The 24,480-nt window shown below is 43.1% G+C and overlaps 1 protein-coding gene across 2 annotated transcripts in view; it reads right to left on the bottom strand.

The window, feature by feature from the left end:
- The window catches only part of LOC122790888 (1-acyl-sn-glycerol-3-phosphate acyltransferase alpha-like), a 1,029,281-nt gene that overhangs the window by 226,929 nt on the left and 777,872 nt on the right, over positions 1-24,480 (bottom strand). For both annotated transcript variants that reach the window (XM_044058560.1, XM_044058559.1), the window contains exon 4: positions 14,676-14,771. In XM_044058560.1, coding sequence (XP_043914495.1) covers positions 14,676-14,771 — 96 coding nt within the window. The remainder of the gene's footprint in view (positions 1-14,675; positions 14,772-24,480) is intronic.

Here is a 24,480-nt window from a genome sequence, read left to right as displayed (position 1 = left end):
TGAGAGAGGTAGAAGAATGTACCTGCTCAACCTGTCTGCTGTCCTATTGGACTTCCCCGGAATATGCATTGCAATGAGAAAGTATTTGGATGAGATTGCCCATTGCCAGATTCTGAGTGCTTCTCAACACAAGGGATAAGACTTGATCCCTCCTTGTTTGTTCATGCAACAAGCTACTGACATGTTGCTCATTTGAATTGCAATCACCCCAGAGGAGAGAGAGTCTTAAAAGGCCTGCAACGCTAAAAGCACCGTTCTCATTTCCAGGACATTGATATGCAAATTGGCCTCGATGGGGGACCAAGTGCCTTGGACTGTCTGCCACAGGTAATGCCCCAACCCACCCTAACTGGGAAGCATCCGTGGTCACCATGGCATTGGGCTGAGGGGGAATGAACAGACTGCCTTGTAGAACCTGTCCTGATTGAAACATCACCTGAGATCTCTTTTGCAAATCTGAGTAATACATATCAGGGTTGACATAGGTTGATAAAGTATTGACCATTACATGGCTAGCATCCATTGTAGAATCCTCATCTAAAACCCGGCTAACAGCACTAGAGTTATTGCCACTGCCATTGATCTTAGAGCCTGAAGAACCAAGCAGGCAGAAACTTTGGTACTGCAGATTATTTTCTTGACCTGTGTTCTTAAGGTCTGAGCTCTTAAGAGGAGGCAGTGAAGCGATCATTGACTTTGTGTTGAACAGTGCTCCTAAAACTCCAACTTTTGAGAAGGTTCGAAATGAGATTTTTCAAAGTTTATGGTTATCCCCAGATAACAGCATGTCTGAAGAACCTGATCTCTTGCCTCTATTACCTGATGCCTGGTTGGAGCGGTAATGAGCCAATCATCTAAATATGGAAACAACTGGAATCTTTGCAATCTCAAGTGAGCTGCTATTGCTCCCATACATTTGGTGAACACCCTGGGGGCTATGGTGACACTAAGTGGCAGAGCTTTGAATTGGTAATGACTGGCTCCCAGCCAGAAGCATAAGTACTTTCTGGACTGCCTCTTCATCTTTATGTGATAGTACGTATCCTGAAGGTCTAAGAAGCACATCCAATTGTCCTTTCCCAGAAATGGGAGAATGGACTGAACTGTGACCATCCAAAACTTGGTGTCAAACTGATTTGTTAAGTTGCTGTGATCCAAGACTGGCCTCCAATCCCATTTTCTTTGGCACTAAAAAGAATCTTGAATAAGTTACAGATTCAATTTGGTCTGGCGGGACCTCTTGGAGTACTCTTTCTAGCAGCTTTTGTATTTTAAGTGCTACTTGTTCCATCCGATTGGATGGAACATTGCAGATTTGTCTGGAGATTGGAGTGAAAGAGAAAAGGGTATTATATAATCTCTGGAAATGATCCTCTGCACCCACGTAGCTATTGTTAACTCTAGCCAGGCTCTCTGGTGCAGTGACAAATGACCCCCGATTGCATCTAGAGAGGGACAATCGGGCCTCCTTTCAGGAGCACTGGAAGGGTCTATTGAAAAAAGAATCTCTGGACCCTTGGGTTTGTGGGCCATCTCTGCTGTGAGGGTGCTGTCTACCATTGGTGTTCCCCCCTCTACCCCTGGGGGAACCCTGGGACTTTTTGAACCATATTTTTCCAGTACCTCACTGATTTCTGAAGGGTTGATCTTTGTGGCATGGAAAAACAGGGTTCCTATTAAATGATTGAAGACGCATTCTTTTGAACGAGTCTTGATCGAACTTGAAAGCACGAAAAGGCAAAATAGCGAAATGGCATATAAGCAAATTCTTCCCTGGGAAATAAATCTCTTGGCCATTTCACTGTTTTGCCGTTTTTGTCACTGTAGTGCGATCTCGAGTTGGTATATTTACGTAGGGGGGCTGGGGGCACAGCCCCCCACATCAGGGGGTGTGGTGGGCAAACCCCCCCATTTTATGTAATGTTTTAAACTTTTTTTTTTTTTTTTTTTGGTGGAACAGCGATTTTTTTTTCCCTTGGAAAAAATTGCGCGATTGTAAGCTTTCACTTACATGGGGTCGATAAATCATCGTTCGCTTTTTTAAGCATTCCATGATTTAATATAGACCTGGAAAAACATATGCCACTGCAGACATGGTCTTTCTGTCCTTTTCACACCTGGATGAAGTGTCCTTAACTTTGGGACCAAAGATATTATGTCAAAGGGACCATTGATGAATGGTGACTTGAAGGGATCTGCAAAATCACACAAGTGCATCCAGATATGCCTCTAATTTAAACACTGAAACCCACTGCCCTTGAGGTTCCTTCGGCCACACGTGACATTAGCCTCATGGAAGAATTAGAAATTGATTGCAGGGGAGCCAACTGAGAAGTGACAGATATCTGTACCCAATCAGAAATGGATTCTGAAAGGGTATCAAAGAGTTCCTTAACTAGGTCCCTCTAACCCAGTAAGGTGAAGGTCACTGAAGCACAGGCATGCTTCCCAAACTTGTCCCATCACCAGAAACTCCTTGTTCGATGGAAGGACAGTGGAACTTTCTTCGGAAAGTTCCTTTTTAGTGCCTACCGCCACAACCATGGCATCAACAGGCATCCCTTTTGTCCAAAACTGTCCATCTCCTGGTGCTGTCAAAATGCTGTCTGGTTTCCAGGGGGAGTGGCTCAATGGTGTCCATGCTTGCTGAGAGATCAAATTTATGAGGTCATCACTGGGCAGAGTCAACCAGGAGGTAGACGGGCCAGTACAGAATGCCTAAAGCAATACAGACTCCTCAGATGAAGCGTTGCTGGACTTACATCCTTGAAATCCTGAAGTAGAGAGGTGGCTGGCTCCAAACTGGACATCTTCAGGAGGTGACCGTGGGGACCCTTCACCTTCAAAGTTTGTATCTTCTGTGACTGACTCCTTGGGGGAGTCTAAGTGCTTACTCTCTTGCATGTTCTCTTCTTAGGGACCTCCTCAGTGGAATGCCCTGGACAGGTATCAGAAGAGGTGGGAACACCCTGCTGGGAAGCCTGGGGTTTCGGTAGAACTGTCCCTGTGAACAGGAATGAAGCGATGGCAAGCCTGCAGACTGATGATCCAAGGGGAAGGGAACCATCTTTATTGTGGAAGTAGACAAAGCTCTCTGTGACCTCAAAGGCAGACACCCCCAGAGAGGAAGAGGACCCCAGACCTGTAAGGGCAAGCCTTTGGACTGTAGTCCCTCCCTGCTCTGAGGAGAACTCGCCTAAGGCCGAAGAGCTGAACTAACCCATGCCGTGGCCCTGATGTGTATAGATGGCTCTAAAAACTTTGCAGCTGAATGCGACACCCAGAAACTGACAGGGCAGCCCTGGCTCCAAGAGCTCTCTGGATCTGATGGAACTGAAGAGTTCAGAGTGAACTTCAGATCAGAGGATAAAGAAATTCTCAGATCCAATGCAGATGGACCCTGCTGACTCAGATCAGAAAACTCCAAGACTGAGTAGGGAGTCTGAGGAGGAATTTGCAAAGGGGATGTAGTAGAACGTAGAATCCCCTAACCCAGAGGGGTAGGACAAGATGCTTGACATTCTCTGCACAGAAAGAATGCCTCTCACTAACCTCTCCATGTTTTCTTCTGTAAGGCTCCTGGAAGAGCAAATGAAAACTACTGATGGGGATTCTGGTCTCTCCAGAAAAGGAGAAGGGACCCTAGAGGGGACTGGGTCTACTGATGGAGAGTATCTGGTTCTCAGGAGACAGGGGAATGCTGGGTGTCAAATCTGATGCTTTCTATGTTGGATCCGAAGCACTCTAATTCAAAGTATCTTTAGCCATTTTTGTTTTGGATCCGATGGAGAGTCTGGCTCTGAGGAGTCTTTTTCAATTTAGGATCAGAGTTTGAAATGGGATCATATGACTTGAGTTTTTTTCTTTTTTAGGGTCCGAGAAAGTTGTCGTATCCAATAAAGACCTCCTCTTAAGATTTGTCTGAATATTTGGAAGATGCCGAAGTAGTAATTCGAAAGGGGGAAGCTTCAGATAGTGCCTCACTAAAGGAAGGGGGGGAAGACATCCCTTTAGAAGGAGCTTGTTCTTGAGTTTAACCAGAGCTCTTGGGTTGAAGGCATGACAAATAGAACAGTTTTCTTGTAGATGGAGTGGACCTAAACAGTACACACAAACTGTGTGGGTTTCCGAAGACAGAATTTTGTGCCAACACTTCACATTTCTTAAACCCAGCCAGGCCTTTATCTTTGTCAGCCATAGTAAAAAAACAAACAAACAAATAAATATAAATATATATATATATAAATATATATATATATATATATATATATATATATATATATATATATATATATATATATATATACACACACACACACACACACACACACACACACACACACACACATCAGATCTGATCACTCCACCAAAGCAGTTCCCATTTCTCAAATACCAAAACTGTAATTTAAAAAGTCAGGGGCACTGATGTTGGGACCAAACTGCTTTTACGTGCCACTGAATCTTTTCCATATGGAGTCTGGCAAAAGGAATTTGAATCATAGATGTCATGAATCCCAATATCCTGAAAAATTCAGTCCTGGACTGATCAGAAAAACCCAGAAATGGATCTATATATGGATCTTTTTCCTGTGGAAGAAAATCTCATCAAACTCAAGTATCTAAGGAAAACTTCTAGAAAATAATCCTACGGGAAGGATTCAAATAAGACATCTGAATGTTCTCCTGGAAACCAAGTCTGTAAAGGAGGAGATCTCTTATCAAAGTGAGGGATTCTGGATACTATGAAAAGACTATACAAAGATCAGCAAAGTTGTCTAAATAGGAAAAATGTGAATACCTTGCTGCATGCGATAGGCCAGCAACCTTGCAGTCTCTAATAGGCCATCACCTCAACTAAACATTTTGTGAACATCCTTAAAGCATTGGATAACCCGAAAGGTTATAGAGGGGATGCATAAGTGCAATCCAGACACAGAAAATCTTACAAACATATTTGAGATCAGAGGTTATAGGAAGAATTTTCTCACACTGTCCAGGACTTGAGAAAACAGTGAAAAGCACAACATAACATTTCCAGTAGCAGCTGCTGTGGATGAGTTACCACAAAACTGAATGAGAGAAAAAAATGCAGTAAGTTTTGAAGAGACTGCATTTTAAACATTGGGACTTTCATTCACTGAGAAAGGAAATATCTAGGTACTGGTTTCCATGAGACTTCTTTCTTTGGTACCAGAGGCATTACTGAATAAAAAAAAAACTTCCCCCTTCAAGGAAAGAGAGAGAGGTTCTATCAACTCCTGTGTCAGTTGACGCTGAATGACTGGACGAAAAAAGTCTTATCTGGTGGATTAGGAGGAATCTCTTGAAAAGGAAGCAGGGACTAACACGGTCATCTACATCCCTGTTGGATCACACTCAGAAACCATTTGTCAGACTATCTTTTGATAGAGAGAGAGAAATGCAAACCCTGATTTTAAAGAAGGCTTGCTGGGGTGAGAAAAGGGGGTTACAATTTGCAGATAATCGTTCAGACCTGTTGGACTGTCCTGATTTCTGGGATGGTCCCCTTACGTTTTGAGGTTTCCTTGTCAATGTTTATTGAATGTCTGCTTGCCTAAAATCTGCTGGGTCTGTTTATTTTGCTTTTTAAATAAAGGTCCTGAGGAAGGTGGAAAACTTATAAAAACCTTGGAAAAGAAAGGCTGAAAATCTAGGTCACTCCTTGAATCAAGCTTTCCTCTCTCACACTTTTCCAAAGCCTCCGCAGCAAATGGTTCAAAATCCTCCTCCTATTCAAGGAAGAAATAAAAATTTCAGCTTTTGCATCCTCCTTTAAATTTTATTAATATAACATGCAAACCTACTGATAACATTTCCAGTAGCAGCTGCTATGGATAAAGTATCACCTGAGTTTAAAGCACACTTCAAAGAACGTTTGGTCACTTGAGACACAGAAACAGTGTGTGTGTTCAGTGAAGACTTTTTCCTTAGAAGGAAAAGTGGCTATAATGTTCCCCATTTCCTCATATGGGGAAAGCAAAAACTTTAATACGTGGGCTTAAGAATTAAGAGGTACAAGTACACACTTTTTTTCAGACATCTTATCCAAGGCTTTCCTATCCTTATCAAGAGAAAGGGGGATTAGCATTTACTAAATGTTTAGCTGCAGAAGCATTTGCCAAGAAAATCACTGCAAGATCAGATCTGTGATTAAAAAATAAATCTGCAAGAATGAGGAAGTTTACACAATCTATTCATCTTTTCAGGAGCTAGCAGGCTGGCTGCCAGGAATGTTACAACCTGCAATAAAAACATCTTTCAACGCTGGTAAGAACAGAAGGAACAAGAGTGAGTTGAGAATATTTTATTTAAAATAAATAAAACGATTTTTTCAAAGATACTGGAATGCCATTATGTTCCCACTGAAACAACTGTGTTATCCTAGGTAATACGCTTTCAGAAAAATAAAATTCTTCCAATGGACACTCAGAATAAACATTTTTCTGAATCAGAATCAGTCTCCTGAGAAGAAAAAAAAAAACTGAGTTCATGCCCTCTCAATCATTTCCCTGTTCATCACAAAGCAAAAAAAAAAAAAAAACAGAAAAAGCTAGCCAAGCTAGACTTTTCACTGTGTGATATCTTGAAACCTCTTGCATTAGAGGAGACAACGGATATATGCAAATGACCTTGTAAGGACATCAGGTGTTTCAACTATATGGCAATTCTGAATGTCTGTGACTTTCTTTTCAAGTCTGTTATGGACAAATTCAGGCCAAAAAAGCCAAACCCCACTAGCTGTGGACATGCATGTTTCAACCTTCTTATGACCTTGTCAGCACAGCTTAAGTGGAATCTTTTGGCTAACATTTCAAAACACAGGGTCATCATACCCAATGGGAAACATCAGAAAACATTCCTTTTTCTTTTACCAGTAAAAACAGAATCAGAAGGGTAAACAGCCTGAAAAAATAAAAAAAAAAAACCTGAGCACTGAGCAAAAGCCAATATATCATCCCTGTCTAATGTAATAGACAGAGGAAGACCAATATTTCACTTTTATTTTTAACAAGAATTTCCATAAAAGAACAACTCCCATCAGAGACATCACCCTTGAAACCACTACTATACTAGGTGGACTGTTATCTTCAGGACACTTATGTCAAGATAGTTCTCTGAGCCCATACACCTCAGACCCCCCCCCTCCCTGAAAATGTCTCTGCCTCCCAAGAGGATGGATCCCTGGGGACTAACCACTGCTGGGGGAAGTAATACAAATGGACAATCTAAGAGAAGATATGGGTATGTCAGCCACCACAACAGCTGCATCTTTCATGCTGGAGCGATGCATACTGGGAAGTATTGGGGGGGTCAGAGATTCAAAGACACGGTTGATAGCAAATGCTAAAGAATTTGTATGTAAAGGCAGGCATGAAGGACTACAGTACAGTCAGAACTAGTGAAGCCAGGGGAGACTGATGATGCAAGTGCCATAGCACTGATGCTCTTAGGACTTGAATTCTCTCTGGATGAAGACTGATAATAGAAGTCAGTGTACAATGAACCAATGAATTTTATGTTCTGTGTAGGGTGGACACACGACTTTTCAGAACTGATGGATACAAGGAAAAACAGAGTTGTAAAAAAGTAATCTGGATTGGGATTTTGTTCCAGAGTGAGGGGAGCCTCTGGGATATGAATCTGCCCTCCAGCATGTTCTATTTATTTCTGTGCTGAGGTTTAAGTCACTGGAGCATGTAGTTCTGATGGATTTGGATTTCTTGAGGTGGAGCATGTCCATTAATTCTGGGTTGGACATGGCTTTATACGTCAGGCACAGATCGCCTCTGTGTAGGCGGTAAGCAACTGAGTAGAGCTGGAGTTACTTTAGCCTAACTGCGTAGGACATCTGTTTGAGTCCCTTGATCCTCTTGGTGAGGTACTTTTGGGGTCTTTCTAGTTGTAGCAGGTGTCAGGTAAGGTACATCCCAAATGGGGCATTGTATTCAATTATGAGCCTGATGAGTGATGAGTAGAGGGGCACAATGACCTCTCTTGATCTAGATGTGAACCCCTTTGTGATAAGGTGGGCTATAATAGAATGTCTTTCTAACCACTTTGGCAATGTGATTGTCAAAGGAGAGATTGCAATCTACTTGGGTCCCCAAATCCCTAATTACTTCTTCTGTACTTAATGGATTACCACCTATGTGGTAATTTGTGGGCACTTTGTTTTTCCCAAAGGGGATGCCTATGCACTTTTTGGCATTTAGCTTTAGGCCATAGCTCTGGCACCAGTTATCTGTCTCTGTGAGACCTTTTTGGAGGATGCTTGTGTCAGCCGGTGAGTCGATTATGGCCCCCAGTTTGCAGTCATCTGCAAACTTCGTCAGCCATAGTCCTCCTGTGTTAGCCTGTACCTCAGAGAAATATATACCGAACAAGAGAGGTCCCAGGACTGAGCCTTGTGGGACGCCACTTGTAACTGGTTTAGAGTCTGACATGGCACCTGCAATTCTGACCATGTGGGTTCTACCCCTAAGCCAGTTTGCAACCCATCTTGTGACACAGGGGTTGATATTTAAGCTGGTGAGCTTATTTATGATGCCCGAGTGGGGTATTGTGTCGAAGGCTTTTGCAAGGTCAAGGTAGGCTGTGTGGACTACCTTTCCCTTCGTCTATGGCCTTGGTGACTGTTTCAAAGAAACTGACCAGGTTCAAGAGACAAGATCTGCCCTTAAAGCCGAATTGGGTAGGATCCAGTGTTTGGAGGTTCCCAATGTCTTTGTTTATGAGTTCCATGATGATGAGCTCCACAGCTTTGCAGACCAGGCTAGTTAGGCTTATAGGTCGATAGTTTCTGGGGTCCGTTGTGGCACCACCTTTATGGAGTGGGACCACTGAGAAATGAAATTCTTGCAAACACAAGGAGTGATATTCATTTCGAAGAAGCGTACCAATGAATGACTGCCAAATAAAAGGTAAAAAAAGCACAGGCATGTTCACAGCATCAAACCATGCTGGTCTTATTGTCAGGTCCAAGGAATCAATGGATATCGATGGCAGAAAAACAGAGGATTATGCCCACCAGTATTTTATTTGGGAAGGATAAAGCACAGTTGTGTATACTTACCATAAATGTAGATGAGTGTGTTCACTGTTGCAGTCCTAACAAATGGGTTATCCGGCTCTCGGTAGCCCTCAGTTGGCCAGAATACCAAACGTAAGTAAAAATGATGTTGGTTGCCGTCAGTTGTAAAGGACGTCAGGGCGCCCGATACAAAAGGAAGCAGCCGATGTCACTTCCTCAGTCTTTCTTGCCATAACAGTCAGGAGACCCCAGAAAATAAGGCTGAAACAAAAACCAATTTGACAAATAAATTAAGCCTGTAGCTCAGGAAAAGAGAATAGGAGAGGACCACAAAAAGGGGGAAGGAGGGAGGGAAACCAGGATTGCAACAGTGAATACACTCTAACATCTACGTTTATGGTAAGTGTACACAACTGTACTATGTTCATAGTTTTTCACTGCTGCAGTTCTAACAAATGGGTTGATTACCAAAGCCCAAATAAAAAAGGGGGGGAGGAACCAACAGCATCAAGGGTTGGAGATAATGCCCTGCAACACCGCAGTGGAAAACCCTGCCCTGGCTCTGGAAAACAGAGGCAAATTATAATGCTTTGTGAAAGTGTGAACAGAAGACCATGTGGCAGCTTCCAAAATGTCTTTGGTAGGGACCACTCCTTAAAAAGGCTGCAGAAGTGGAAGCCGCTCTAGTAGAGTGGGTCCTAACCCCTTGAGGTGGAGTTGCCATGAAAGGAATAACAAAAGGTAATGCAATGTGCAATCCATTTAGAAATGGTTTGCTTAGAAATAGCCTTGCCCTGGGCTCCAGGGGCAAAACTGACCAATAACTGTGCTGATTTCCGAAGGTCCTTAGTCCTGTCAGGTAAAACCTGAACGGTCTGTGCACATCAAGGGAATGTAGGATCCTTTCACCTCTATTGCGAGGATTAGGAAATAAGGTAGGAAGGTGTATGGACTGATTAAGAGTCAGGCTGGAAACCACCTTGGGCATAAAGGAGGGATTAGCCCTCAGAGAGACTATCTGCATGGACAAGAAAGGGCTCCATGGCCATCAAAGCTTGCAGCTCAGAAACACTGCTTGCTGAAGATATAACCAAGAGGATGGTGGTCTTCCAAGAGAGAAACTTTAAATCTGTAGAGGCAGCTGGCTCAAAAGGAGGAAGAGTGAGTTTCTCCAGAACAAAATTAAGATCCCAGGCTGGAGTACGTGCTCTTCTGGGAGGTTTTAAATTGCAAGCACCTCTGAGAAACATTTTCATCAGGGGATGAGAAACAATGGGCTGTTCAACAGAACAATGAGCAGAGATGGCTGAAGCGTGGAGCTTGATAGAGGAAAAAGAAAGACCACCCTGAAGCAAATCAGCCAGGTATTCCAGGATCAGAGGAAAAAGAAAGACCACCCTGAAGCAAATCAGCCAGGTTATTCCAGGATCAGAGGAAGGGTAGGTTGAGAAGCAGACTCCCCTCTAGCCTGCATCCATTGAGAACCTTTCCCATTTGCCAGCATAGGATTTCCTAGTGCTAGGCCTCCTGCCCTCCCCCTCAGCACGTCAACCACCTGTTGGGAAAGGGAGGAAGAAAGGGAAGGAGTCATACAATGAGCCGTGTTGCCAAATGGAGAGAATGAAGATGAAGATGTAGAATGTTTCCCCTTTCCTGAACCAAAAGATCTGGCTTCAGAGGAAGATGCCAAGGAGGAAGATGGGAGAGAATGCGAAGCAGCAGATACCAATGCTGTCTGGGCTAGTCCAGAACTATAAGAATAGTCCTTGGACGTTCGTCCCTGATCTTCACTAATACTCTGGGAAGAAGAGGAAGAGGAGGGAAGGCGTACACCGACAGCAACGTCCAAGGGAAGGACAGAGCATCCACTTTCCAGGCTCTGCTGTGCTGCTGTCTGTTGCAAAGCAGAGGTAGCAGATGGTTGTCTGGGGAGGAGAAAAGATGCACCTGAGGAGTGCCCCAACATTGAATGATGCTGTGAAAGACTGTTCTTTTCAGCTGCCACTCGTGAAGATCCAGGGTTTGCCTGCTCAACTGGTCTGCCAAAACATTGAGCTTTCCTGAAAGAAACTGAGCTAGAAAATGCAGGTTCAGGAATGTTGCCACGGAGCAAAGATTCATGCTTTGCTTGCACAGGGGGTAAGAGTGAGTCCCTCCCTGCTTGTTGATGTACCACATGACCGTGGGTGTTGTCTGTCCTGACAAGCAGGGTTCCCTGGACAGATGCTTGAAAGCTAGTAGCGCCTGCTGAACTGCAATCAACTCTTTCAGATTTATGTGCAGGTGCATCTGCTGGGCATTCCAACGTCCCTGTATGCATCTGCCATCCAGGTGTGCTCCCCATGCGTAGTCCGATGAGTCTGTAGTCAGAACTTGAGTGGCAAGAGGTGTCCGAAAAGGCATGCCTTTGTTTTGTAGACAGGCTGCTGCCCACCAAAGAAACTCCGCCTGCAGAGATGGAAGCAGAGGAATCATCATATCCAGGTCCTGTGTGTGTATTGACACCAAATGTTCTTGAAGTACCATTGCAATTTCATCATATGCAGTCTTGCATATGGAACCATGAGAATACAAGATGCCATGAATCCCAGAGCTTGCAGGTATTTCCTTGCAGGGAGCTGGGACAGGCTTGCCAAGTCCTTGAAGTAAACTGAAAGAGTTGCCTGCTTCTCCTGGGTGAGATGCATCATCTGGGCGGCTGTGTTCAGACTCGCTTCCCAGGAATGTTCTCTCCTTAAATGGTACCATTTTCTATTTTTCCACATTCAGAGTGTAATCCAGGGAAGAGAGAAGAATCTTTACAAATTCCAGATCCTTTAATAGCTGTTCCTGAGAACTTGCTGGAATCTGACAGTCATCCAAGTATGGGTAAATCTGACATTTTTTCTGCCTGCAAAAAGCAATGACTGGGGCCAGGCACTTTGTGAAGACTCTGGGAGCAGTAGATAAGCCAAAGAGCAGCACAGAGAATTGGTAATGTATTTTGCCCACTCTGAAACAAAGGTACTGCCTGCAACTTTCCCTGAAAGGAATGTGCAGATAAGCCTCTTTGAGATCCAAGGTTACCAGCCAGGAATCCTTTTCTAGCAGTGGTAGCAACTGATGCAGAGTGAGCATTTTGAACTTTGGCATTACTAGAAAAGAGTTCAGAATGGAAAGATCCAGGATAGGATGCTAGGTGCCTTCTTTTTTTGGAACTAGGAAAAGCCTGGAATAAAAGCCCTGGCCTACCTGTTGAGCAGGAATGGATTCTATTGCTCCCAGATGAGACAGACAAAATTTGTTTTTCTACTTCTGCCCTTTGGTTTGGAGGAACATCCGGGAACCCCTTGGGAGCTGGACAGGTGTGGAAAGAAAACATGTGCCCTAGGGACACTGTTCTGATCACCCATTTGTAGTCTGTGATAGTGGCCCAGACATCTGCAAAAAGGGCCAACCTTCCTCCTAAAGGACTCTCCCGGCAAGCAAGAATAGGCAGAAGTTGTAAAAAGTAATTGAGACTGTTCTGATTGAGATGCAGGCTTGGAGCTTCCCCCTTTAGAAGTGGAAGCTTGTCAATGTCTAGACCTTTGAGGGGTAGCCCCCTGCCCCCTAGAAGATTTGTAACCTCTAGTCCTGGAACGGTTCTGTCTGCGGGTATCAGGAATGGTCCAACTCTTGGAAAAGTAATTCCTGCTAAAACGAGGAGGTTGAACTTGCAAAAAATCCTTAACAGTTTGCATGGACTTAGCCTTATCCTCCATCTTCTTTAGTACCTCCTCTGCTTTGCTGCCAAAAAGACTGTCATTATGCAAAGGTACATCCAAAAGCTTAGCCTTGACAGGTTCTGGAAGAGGCTGTTCTCTGAGCAAAGCGTGCCTTCTAATAACAGATCCAGTAGCCGTAGCCCTGCTGGAGGCCTCAAGGATGTCAAAACCACAATGCAAAGAATGCTTAATGACCAGACTAGCGGAATTCAGTAAATCCTGCATGTCTTTACTCTCTGCCAAAGAGGTACACCTGCTATCCTAGACTTAAAAGCCTCCAAGGTGTGCTGCTGGTACTTCAGCATATGAAATAGGCAATTGGTAGCCCAATAACTAGGGTGGCAGAGGTATAAACCTTCTTGCCCCACCTATCTAGGTTTCTAAACTCACTGTCAGAGGGAACAGGATTCCCGCTAACAGTTGTCTTAACTCCTTTAGGGCCCTGAGAAATAACCTCTGGATCTGCCAACAGACTCCTGCAAAGAAACAGATGAGAATCAGGGACTCTGTAGTACCTGTCAGGTTTCCTGGGAGCAGGAGGAACCAAATTTGGAGACGAGGAATTTTCCAGAAAAACAACAACTTCCAACAGAGGGAAAAGCAAGAGGCTTATGCTGAGGTAAATCCAGAAACTCCCTAATCCGTTTCTTGGCTTGGGGATAATCCTGATCTTCCCATTTAAAATGTTCTCAGAGGGTATTTAAATTATCACCAAAAGAGAAATCCTCTGGAGGAAAGGCCAAAGGGATGGACTCCTCTGCATCTGAATCCTCAAACAGAAAAAAAGCTGGAGAAAATTCCTCTATCAGCAGAAATGCTGGAAGAATCAGAACCTGAGCAGGACAAAACCTCAGGAGAAACATCCCTACTACTTTTAGAAGGAGGAGGCTGAGAACCCCTAATAAGAGTCAACAAATCATTAGCCATTTTTATTATTTGGGATTGAGGGGAAAGCGAAGAAGCTGGATATACATATATATATAATAAGAGTCAACAAATCATTAGCCATTTTAATTATTTGGGAATGAGGGGAAAGCGAAGAAGCTGGATATACATATATATATACATATACATATATACATATATATATATATATACATATATACATATATATATACATATATACATATATATATACATATATACATATATATATATACATATATACATATATATACATATATACACATATATATATATATATACATATATACATATATATATATATATATATACATATATACATATATATACATATATACATTATATATATATATATATATATATATATATATAGAGAGAGAGAGAGAGAGACAGAGATAAACAAGATCGATATATACACATACATACACATACACATACATACACACACACCTATGAAGTAACACAAGTTCTCATGTTCTCATGAGATTTTACTTTGTCCTCTTCCCACCTAATACTAAGGTATGCTAAATACCAAGCTGTAGGCAACTACCATGATGTACTGCACTGATACTTTGGGCATCAGTATCAATCCTCCACCACCACTTCTATTTTCTGTGACCTTAAAAGAAGAACCAAACAAAAACTCAGCATCGTAATAAACCGAGATGCAAGAATTCTAACTTTAATAGTGTCAAACACTGGTAAACTGGGAGTCAAAACTCAGTGACATTTCATTTTTACTCCTTACAATACCACATGCAACACTATTTAAACATCTGGTGGAACTAGTGTACTTTATAATACAATATTCAGAGCAGGTTAATACAATATGGTTTACATAACTATGTCCAATGATGGCAGACCATGAAGACATATCGCTTCACAATTATAAGGGAGGACCAAAACAATTTTATACTTGCATACGCCAACTAGTACAGATAGCTTAAGATTACCTGAGCCTGCACAGCCAGATGGAAAGCTCCTTTCTTGAATGGCAGCAGGTCACCACCATGATTCCTTGTTCCTTCTGGAAACACCCAGACTCTTACCTTAGTAGAAGATGGACAAAATAGTTACTTAAAATGTGCTATTTTAATAAAGACATAAAAAACACACTGCTTAACTGAGACAATTGCACAAATGAAGGAAAAGTTTCTCTGTAGTTTCTGCTAATTTCTAAGAAAGGCTTTCCTCAAAACTGCTTAAGTAGCACAAATGTGTACAAAATGATCCAAATCTACATATTTTTCTGTTTATTAACAAACAGTGCTATTACCAATTTTCTCCCTGTGCTATATCATTGTTCAGAAGCAATCTGTCATGATGTACAGATGCTACATTATTAGCCATATACCGCAAACAGTGAAATAAAAGTAATCAGCTTGTCTACAGATTACATCATGGACTTCTGAACTAAGGAGATAAAACATTGAATTAACAATAGTACAAGTACTACTGTATTTTATACCGTCATTAAAACACTGCAATTAAATCAACTTGCACCTACAATCTACAACTGCTAACGTTTTTGTTTCAAAATTATTTACACACTAAATAGCTTTCCTCTGAGTCTCTGAACATGCAAAGAACAATTATAAAAAGAGATGGGGATGGGGTGGGTCTAAAATAACAAGTCCCCTGAAATCAACTGGCTTGTGGCATGTACTTCTCCCCCACATCAAGCACAGGTTTTTAGCCATAAACACCATATTCACTGTAATACAGATATGCATTGATAACCTCCAAGCTAGTTTTTTAATAAAGCTTCACTAGAAGTAAAAATGGTAAAGGCCTGCAAACTGATGCTCTTCACATGTGGGACAACTGGGATTTACCCAGCTACAAATTATCTTCTAGTGGAAATCACTTGTTTTGAACCGCACCAAAAATGTTTGTTAAACATGCAAATAATACATCTGGAGAGTTCACACAGCAGTTTTGCAAATGCCCAAAGGATTCACTACACATTATCTTTAGGAAAGAAGATAGCCCACTGGAGGGCAAACGGCCCAGGCAATTTACCAGACTACAACTTGACTGTGTATTAGTCTTCGGCACTCTCTCTCTCTCTATATATATAAAATTTCATCTGCTTTTACTGTACTTGTGTTTTTACCTACTTCTTTTTACTTTTGCATCATCTTAAAATACTCAATTGTATTTATTACTGCTTGGTGTAACTCATTCTAAGCCTTTTGGTTTAAACACTTGGGCTTCGGACCAGTTAGTTGTTTTGCACTGAGAGGTTTGTGGTCTGCACTGTTGTGGCAGAACAGGTAGCTTACATCCTTCTAGGTTGAGAACTGCTGATTGAGGGCTCAGTGTCTGTTATTCTAAAAGTGTATTAATTCTGGTTTAAGCACTTGGGCTTTCAAGCCAGTTATTTTACATTAAGAGGGTTCGTGGTCTGCACTCTTGTGGGAGGAGAGGCTGGACTCTGCCCTTCTGAGCTGGGAATTTCTGGTTAAAGGCTTATAGTGCATGCATATCTGAACTGTTTCTTACTGAAGTTGGTGCGCCTTGTTTGCTGTGGCATAGACTGGATTCGGGCCTGCTGGATCTAGCTTTGTTTGTGTAACTTGAGCACTAATCCAGACATTCTCTAAAGTATTCAATGGTATTTATTACTGCTTGGTTGTAACTTGATTAAAGTGTAGCTATCATTCAAGTCTTTTGGATTAAGCACTTGGGCTTCAGACCAGTTGTTTTACATTAGGAAGGTTTGTGGCAAGCACTGTGGTGGCAGGACAGGTAGCTTTCATCCTTCTAAGTTGGGAACTGCTGATTGAGAGCCCAGTGTCCAAGTGTATTAGTTCTGGTTTACGCACTTGGGCTTCAGGCCAGTTATTTTACATTAAGAAGGTTAGTGGACTGCACTCTTGTGGGAGAAGAGGCTGGACTCTGCCCTTCTGAGCTGGGAATTTTCTGGTTAAAGGTTTATAGTGCCTGAATATTTGAACTGTATCTTACTGAAATTGGTTCACCTTGTTTGCTCTATCATAGACTAGATCCAGGCCTACTGAATCTAGCTTTGTTTATATACTTGTTGTTTGTTTGCTTGTTATTTCCTGGAAGCTAATTCACCTAATCAACTTCTCAGCTTCTGTGGATCACTAGTGATATCTGCATTGCTTACTGTACTTATTTCCTTGTTTCACTTGAAAGAAAGTTACTGTTTGTCGATTTTGCATTTAGTTACTTGTATCACATTGCACTCAAGTTACCTGGCACTAGCTCACTAAAGCAATTATATAAGTCAGCACTAAAAATTAAAAGCACTACACCCTCACTCCCCACTGGCCCTTGTTTTCAATTAAGGATTTCCCAATATTATTCTAGCATGTCCAAAGGTCAGTTGTCAATCTCCTCTCCGGTCCAGCTGGTGAATCTGGGAATCTTGAGGCAATGTTATAACTGCCTCATGTACACAGACAACCCTCTCCTCCTCCCACATAACACAAATACTTGCGAGAGATGCAGCTATTTAGCCAAACTGGAGGCTGAGCTCTCTCAACTCAGGACTGGCAAGACCAGACAGGAGGAGAAGGCAACTACACACACCACAAAACCAGCCTCACATAATGCTACCACTCCACTGAATCAAACACATAAACACACAAAGACATACTCGGAGGCTCTGAGTAAAAATTTACCTAAACAGCAGAGGCCTCCAAAGCAGACACCCAAACAACTGCTACCTCAAGACACCCCACAAGCAACACATAAACCACAAAAGCAGTGTGCAAAGCAGTCACAGCCCTTAAGGCCAAATACAACACCAAACATACTTGTCATAGGTGACTCCATAGTCAGACACACTGGCGTCCCACTCACCAGGCTGAACAAGGAGAGGGTCACAGTAAGCTGCCTATCGGGCTAGAATCCGCCACATAACACAAGCACTCGGGTCACTCCACAGCAAGTACAAATATGACACAGTCATTGTCCATGCTGGTGTGAGCGACCTGAGGCGTACCTCCCTGGACTGCATGAAAAGAGACATAGAGGAGCTCTCTGATTATGTAGCCCAGGCAGGTATGACCCTAACCCTGAGCAGTATCCTTCCTTCACCAAGAATGATGCCACAATATAGAGACAAGATGATCAGCTTTAACAATTGGCTTAATGTCTGGTGTCATTCAAAGGGGATCCAGTGTCTGTCTGCCTGGGATGACATGCTTGACAAGCCACGCTGCCATGGGGGCGGCTTGCACCTGTCACCCTGGGATTCCGGATATTGGCTAAGGCTCTTGCCACCCCATAGTGCCTTTTTAGGCAAGGCTCAAATTCTAAACCTACCACCCTAGAAAACAAAAATGGGAAGAAATTGAGGGTAATGCTGCTCAATGCCAGAAGTCTAAATCTCAAAATGCACTCGAGGCCCTTCTCAGTATGGAGAACATCGATGTCTGTGCTGTAACTGAAACCTGGTTCAAGGCTCCTGAGAGCACCCGGCACTATTAGGTTTTACCTCATATCATGCGTTCGCCCCAAAACCCGGACCACTCCACAAAAGGAGGGTGTATCCATATTCATAAAGGATACTCACACCTCCAGGTTGGTGGCAGCATGAAGCTTGGAAACCATCCAGGTACAACTAACAATAGGCAAAACTGCTCTACAAATTGTAGCATGCTACAGGCCACCCTCTCAAACTCAGGAACCCCACACAGCCTTCCTGAAGACACTGGAGGGTATAAATGTATCTCCAAACACCATCATATTGGGTGACTTCAACTACCGAATATAGACTGGGAACATTACTCAAGCCCTAACTTTCTAGCCCAACGGTTCCTGGAGTTCATAAATTCAAATGCCATGGAACAGCTAGTCACTGTTCCCACGAGGAGAAAATATACTAGATCTCATTGTCACAAACATGGGGACAAAATGCTCCACACGGAAGTATATCCCTCATTGGTGAGATCTGATCATAAACTAATCTCACTGGAAATCCACATCCGCCCCCACCCCAAACAAAAAGACCATAGTGAAGAACTTCTCTAAAGCAAACTTCACACTACTCAAGACTGGTGTGGTATCCTTCAAGGCCCCTGAGTCAGAGGAAACCACAACCCAAGCTGGAAGCCCTTACAAATGCCTTCTATGAACACCTCCAGGACTGCATGGATCAGGCAATCCCAAATAAAACCAAGACTCTTTCCACAAAGGGCAAGCGTCCAGTCTGGTGGACCCCAGCCATTAACAAACTTTACAATAAGAGGAGAAAGCTATTACATGATAGAACAAAATCCATAAAAGGAAGTCACCTGATCATTATTAGTAAAAATTACGAGCACTCATAAAATCAACTAAGGCCAATTTTGAGAGAAAAATTGCCATGGATTCAAAAGGACAATCATAAGGCCTTTTTCAGCTATGTTAGGAACCTGGGTGGAAACTCACAGATATGCTCAGAATTAGTCCAAAATGATACAAAAATCACTGAACCCACAGACATTGCCAACATACTGGCAGACAGGTTCAGTGCAAACTTCACCCCTCTCCCCTAAAGGAGAGATAACTATCCCAGCCGAGTGTAGCCTCCCGGACATCTCAAATGCGCAGGTGAAAGCTGCTCTCTCTAAAGCTAAAAACACAGCATCAATGGGACGGATGGTGTCCCCGGCTGTGTGCTACGAGCTAAATGAGGAATTAAACCCGCACATAAGGCAGCTGTTTAATCTCAGCCTTACCACAGGATCGTGCCCAAGGAGTGGCGTCACGGCAACTGTGGTCCCACTCCACAAAGGTGGCCTCTCGGACCCTGGTAATTACCGCCCCATAAGCAACAAGTCTAGTCTGCAAAGCTATGGAGAGGATCATAATGGAGCTCATAAACAAAGATATAGGGGACTTGCAGACATTGGACCCGACCCAGTTTGGCTTTGTCAAGGGAAGATCATGCCTTTTGAACTTGGTGACTTCTTGAAATAGTCACCAAGGCCATTGATGAGGAAAGGCAGTCCATACAGCCTACCTTGACCTTGCAAAGGCTTTCGACACAATACCCCACTCGGGTATTGTAGAAAAACTACCAGCTTAAATGTAAACCCATATGTCACAAGATGGGTTGCAAACTGGCTTAAGGACAGAACCCACAGGGTTAGAGTTGCTGGCTGTGTCAGACTCCAAGCCGGTCACAAGTGGTGTCCCACAGGGCTCGGTCCTTGGCCCCTATTGTTTGGCATCTACTTCTCAGAAGTACAGGCCAACATGGGAGGACTTTGGCTGACAAAGTTTGCAGATGACTGCAAACTGGGCCATAGTGGAAAGTGCATCGGACACTGATATCCTTCAGAAGGGACTCACGGAAACAGATAGCTGGTGCCAGAGCCATGGCCTGAAGTTAACGCCAAAAATGTATAGTCATACCCTTGGGAAAAACAAGGTAACCCCAAGCTACCATATAGGTGGCAATCCACTAAGCACAGAAGAGGTTATCAGGGACCTGGGGACCCAGGTTGACAGTGGCCTTTCTTTTGACACTCACATTGCTAAAGTGGTTAGAAAGACCTTCTACATTGCCCACCTGATCATGAAGGGATTCACATCCAGATCTAGTGAGGTCATTGTTCCCTGTACTCTTCACTTATCAGACCAATGATAGAGTACAATGCCCCATTCGGGATGTATCTCACCCGACATCTGCAGCAATTGGAGAGACCCCAAAAGTTCCTCACCAAAAGGATAAAGGGACTCCAAAATCTGTCATATGCTGCCAGATTGAAGAAACTCCAGCTCTATTCAGTCGCATACCGTCTGCTCAGAGGTGACATGTGCCTGACATACAAGGCCATGTCCAACCCGGAATTAATGGACATGCTCCACCTCAAAAATCCAAATCCACCAAAACCACTAGAGCAAGCGACTTAAACCTTAGCACGGATATAAATAGGGCGTGCTGGAGGATAGATTTATCACTCAGAGACTCCCTATGCTGTGGAATAAAATCCCGGTCCATGTGAGGCAGAGCACCTCGCTGACTCTGTTCAAGAGAAATCTAGACCTGTGGATGGGAGATCGTAGGTTTACCCGGGGAATCATCTCTGGGTCACTGCTGGACAGAGGCACAACAAACTAATGGGCACAGTATTTTTTCATATAAGGGGTGGCGTAAGCCACAATAATTTGGGCTAGGCTTATAAATGCCTTAGGGCAGATAGCCTAGTATAAACCTATGAACCTATGAACCTATATATATATATATATATATATATATATATATATATATATAAAAAAAACACATATACATCAAAAGGTTGCTAAAGAAGTGTTTTTCTTCTTACTCCCAAGGTGCAGCGAGTCCAGAATTGACTATATTAGTAGAAGGCATACAGTGGACACTTTCCAACTGTATGAGAGAGCAATGGTGGCAATGGGTGGGGGCCATACCTCTCAACCTCTTTGCGCAAGAAATCTGGACAAAGCCTAAATTGCGGGGCAAAGGCCCCAAAATATGGACAGATTTTAAATATTGCCCTTATAAACTTAGAAAGTTAACAGCATAATAAAATTTGTGTAAGTATGCATTTCTAAGGATAGGACGTCTGAAACTGAAATGTATGCCACTGTTTATTCACTTCAATCCTCAGTAATTTGCTAGGAAACAATAAATTTTATGAGGCACAAACCAAAAATATGACCCAAAAATCTGGACAGTTGAGAGGTATGATGGGTGCACCTTTCTTTTTTCAATATTTGCCCAAACATATTTCGACTTTTTGTTTGGAAGTGTATTTAGGGAAATTATCTTCACCAAAACAACCTAAATCCAACAATAATTCACAACAGGTTTCCTGGTAGTTTTAGTTAAAGCTAGATGTTTTCAGTAAATGGTCAAACTACCCATTTATGCTGTACTGATGGGCCCATATAAAGGGTGAAACATGTCATATCTATAGGCAAATAGAGTTTGACTTTACTAGCCTGAATGCCTTAATAAAGGGTTATAAAAAATAAAAAGTCAGGAACATTAAGAAGCCATGTGACTGAAACACTTGTATGTCCTTAAGGTGTAAGCTGCATATTTCTCATTGGCTTCTGTCAAAGAAGGTTACAGGTATTATATACACTAAAGATGGTTTTGCCAGGATCTTTTTGATGTTTTTGTCTATGAGGTTTTATGTGGCCTTTTACTTGCTGTTTTGAGAATTTTCAAAAGAAAAAAAAATCAAGTTCTCAAAACTTTTTCCCCCAACTTTTTCATGAACAGAAATTTTACTCATGGCCAAGGCACTATAGGTGGGGCAAGAGCCTTGGCCAGTATCCAGAACCCCAGTGGTGACAGATGCGGGCCATCTCTGGCAAAGCATTAAGATCTGTTAGTCATGTCATCCCAGGCGGACAGATACTGGATCCCCTTGGAATGACACCAGAAACTTAGCCAATTGTTTAAGTCAATCATTTTCTGCTTGTACTGTGGTATCATTCTGGCTTCACAGCAAGAGGTTCGCCCGTTCGATTCTCGGCTGGAGCACCTTCTGTGTGGAGTCTGCATGTCCTTCCTGCGGTCGAGTGGCGTTTGAAAGACATGCGTGAATGGCTGTGCCTTCATTGAAGGTTGGGTGTCGAGCTGGCATCACGGCACCGTAAAAATCTACTGCCAGTCATTAGCGGACCGGAGTTCAGCTGTGGCGACCCCTAACTCGGAAAAAGCCGAAAGAAGAACAACAGATGTGGTATCATTCTGGGTGATGGTAGGATGCTGCTCAGGGCTAGGGTCATACCCGCCTGGGCTACATAATCCGAAAGTTCCTCCATGTCTCTTAATGTAGTCCAGGGAGGTACGTCTCAGGTCATTCACACTCACATGTACAATGACAGTGTCATATTTGTATCTGTTGAGGGACCTGAGTGCATGCGTTATGTGGCGGATCCTGGCACCTGACAGGCAGTTGACTGTTACTTTCTCCTTATTCAACCTAGTGAGTGGGACATCAGTGTGCCTCACTAGAGAGTCACCTATAACTAGTGTGTTGGGCATGCTGCTTTGCCTCAGGGGCTTTGATTGAGTGGCACACTGTTTAGGAGAGTTATGTGTCTCGTGATTAGTGTTGTGTTGTTGGCAATGTTTGCCCACTCTTCCTTGCAAAAGCGCTCCAAATCTGTCAGATTGTGAGGGCATCTCTTGTGCACAGCCCTCTTCAGGTTACCCACAGATTTTCTATTGGATTTATGTCTAGGCTCTGGCTGGCCATTCCAAAATTAGAAGTTATGTATCTACCATAACGTTCCATGTTAGTTGTCTTCTTCTCGCCTTCTTTCATGCTGGACGGGTTCGGAGCCGATCCTCGGCTCCGACTCGGCCACTCTAAAAGCTCGAGAGCTAGTTCCACCGGCTCGAGGCTCCCCTATATCCCACAATGCTAGGCGGTAACTCCTCAGATCTCGTTTGAAAGCTAAGCCCAGCAAGGAAATTCCATAAAAGGAACAAAACAAACTCCTTTAGGTCTGTCCAGGCTAGGGGGAAGGAGGGTGGGACGCAAGAAAGAAGGCGAGAAGAAGACAACTAACATGGAACGTTATGGTAGGTACATAACTTCTAAATGTTAAGTTGTCTATCTCGCCTTCATTCTTGCTGGATGGGACCGCTTCCCTAGCACCTTGTCCCGGGTGGCCTATCGGAACAGACTCTTGAGTACAGTGGAACCAAAGTTGGCTCGGTCCCTAGAGGCCAAGTCCAACTTATAATGAGAAATGAAGGTATGGGGAGAAGCCCAAGTAGCTGCAGAACAAATCGAATCAATAGGCAGCCTATCTTGGAAAGCTATAGATGTGGCTAAAGCTCTAGTTGAATGAGCCCTGGGTTTGGATAGCAACTGTTGATGTCTGATCTCATACACAAGGATAATCAACAAAGTAAGCCATCTAGAGAGAGATACTTTAGAAACGAGAAGGCCCATTCTACCTTCTGCATAAGAAACAAACAGTTGATCAGACTTCCTGAATTGTTTGGTCCTGTCTAAATAGTACCTCAGTTGGCGATGAACGTCTAAGCAATGTAATTTTTGTTCAGACCTGTTCGAATAATTAGGGAAGAACACAGGAAGATCAATGGTTTGATTCAAATTTGCCAGTGAAGCTACCTTAGGCAAAAAGAACGGGTTAGTACTAAGGACACCCTATCCTTATGAAACAAAAGAGAAGGGGGTCGACTACACAGAGCATGGAGTTCAGAGACTCTTCTAGCTGAAGTGATAGCTACTAAAAAGAGTGTTTTCCAAGATAGTAACTTCATTGAACATGAAGCCGCTGGTTCAAAGGGGGAAAGAATTAAGGACGCTAGAGCCAAGTTGAGATCCCATTGAGGAGGAGGATCCCTGATAGGTGGTTTGAGGAGAAAAACTCCCTTTAAAAAGGCTTTGCAGAGTTTGTGAGACATAATGGAGGACTCTGAGACTCCGACATGAAAGTTCGATATTGCTGCCAATTGAACTTTGATGGTAGACGGAGACGAACCCGAGTGGAAAAGTTCGGCTAGAAAGTCTAAAACTGATTGAATGGAAGCAGTGAAAGGATCTATATTCTTTGACTGCACCCAACAGAAAAAACGTTTCCACTTACTATGATAAATCTTCCGAGTGGAAGATTTATGAGAGGCTATCAAAATATCTCAAACTGAGTGAGATATTAGAGGAAGCCTGGCTAGAGTTGGAATTGGAGGAACCACGCTGTGAGGTTCAGAGAAGGGAGGGAGTGGTGCAACTGACCCGACTGATGGGTCAAGAGGTCTGGAACTGGGTCCAGATGCCAAGG

Source organism: Protopterus annectens, chromosome 16.part0 (assembly GCF_019279795.1).
Source record: "Protopterus annectens isolate FY-2018-M chromosome 16.part0, PAN1.0, whole genome shotgun sequence".
Taxonomy (NCBI): domain Eukaryota; kingdom Metazoa; phylum Chordata; order Ceratodontiformes; family Protopteridae; genus Protopterus; species Protopterus annectens.
Note: the sequence above shows the minus strand (reverse complement) of the source record. Positions and strands in the feature narration are given on the sequence as shown.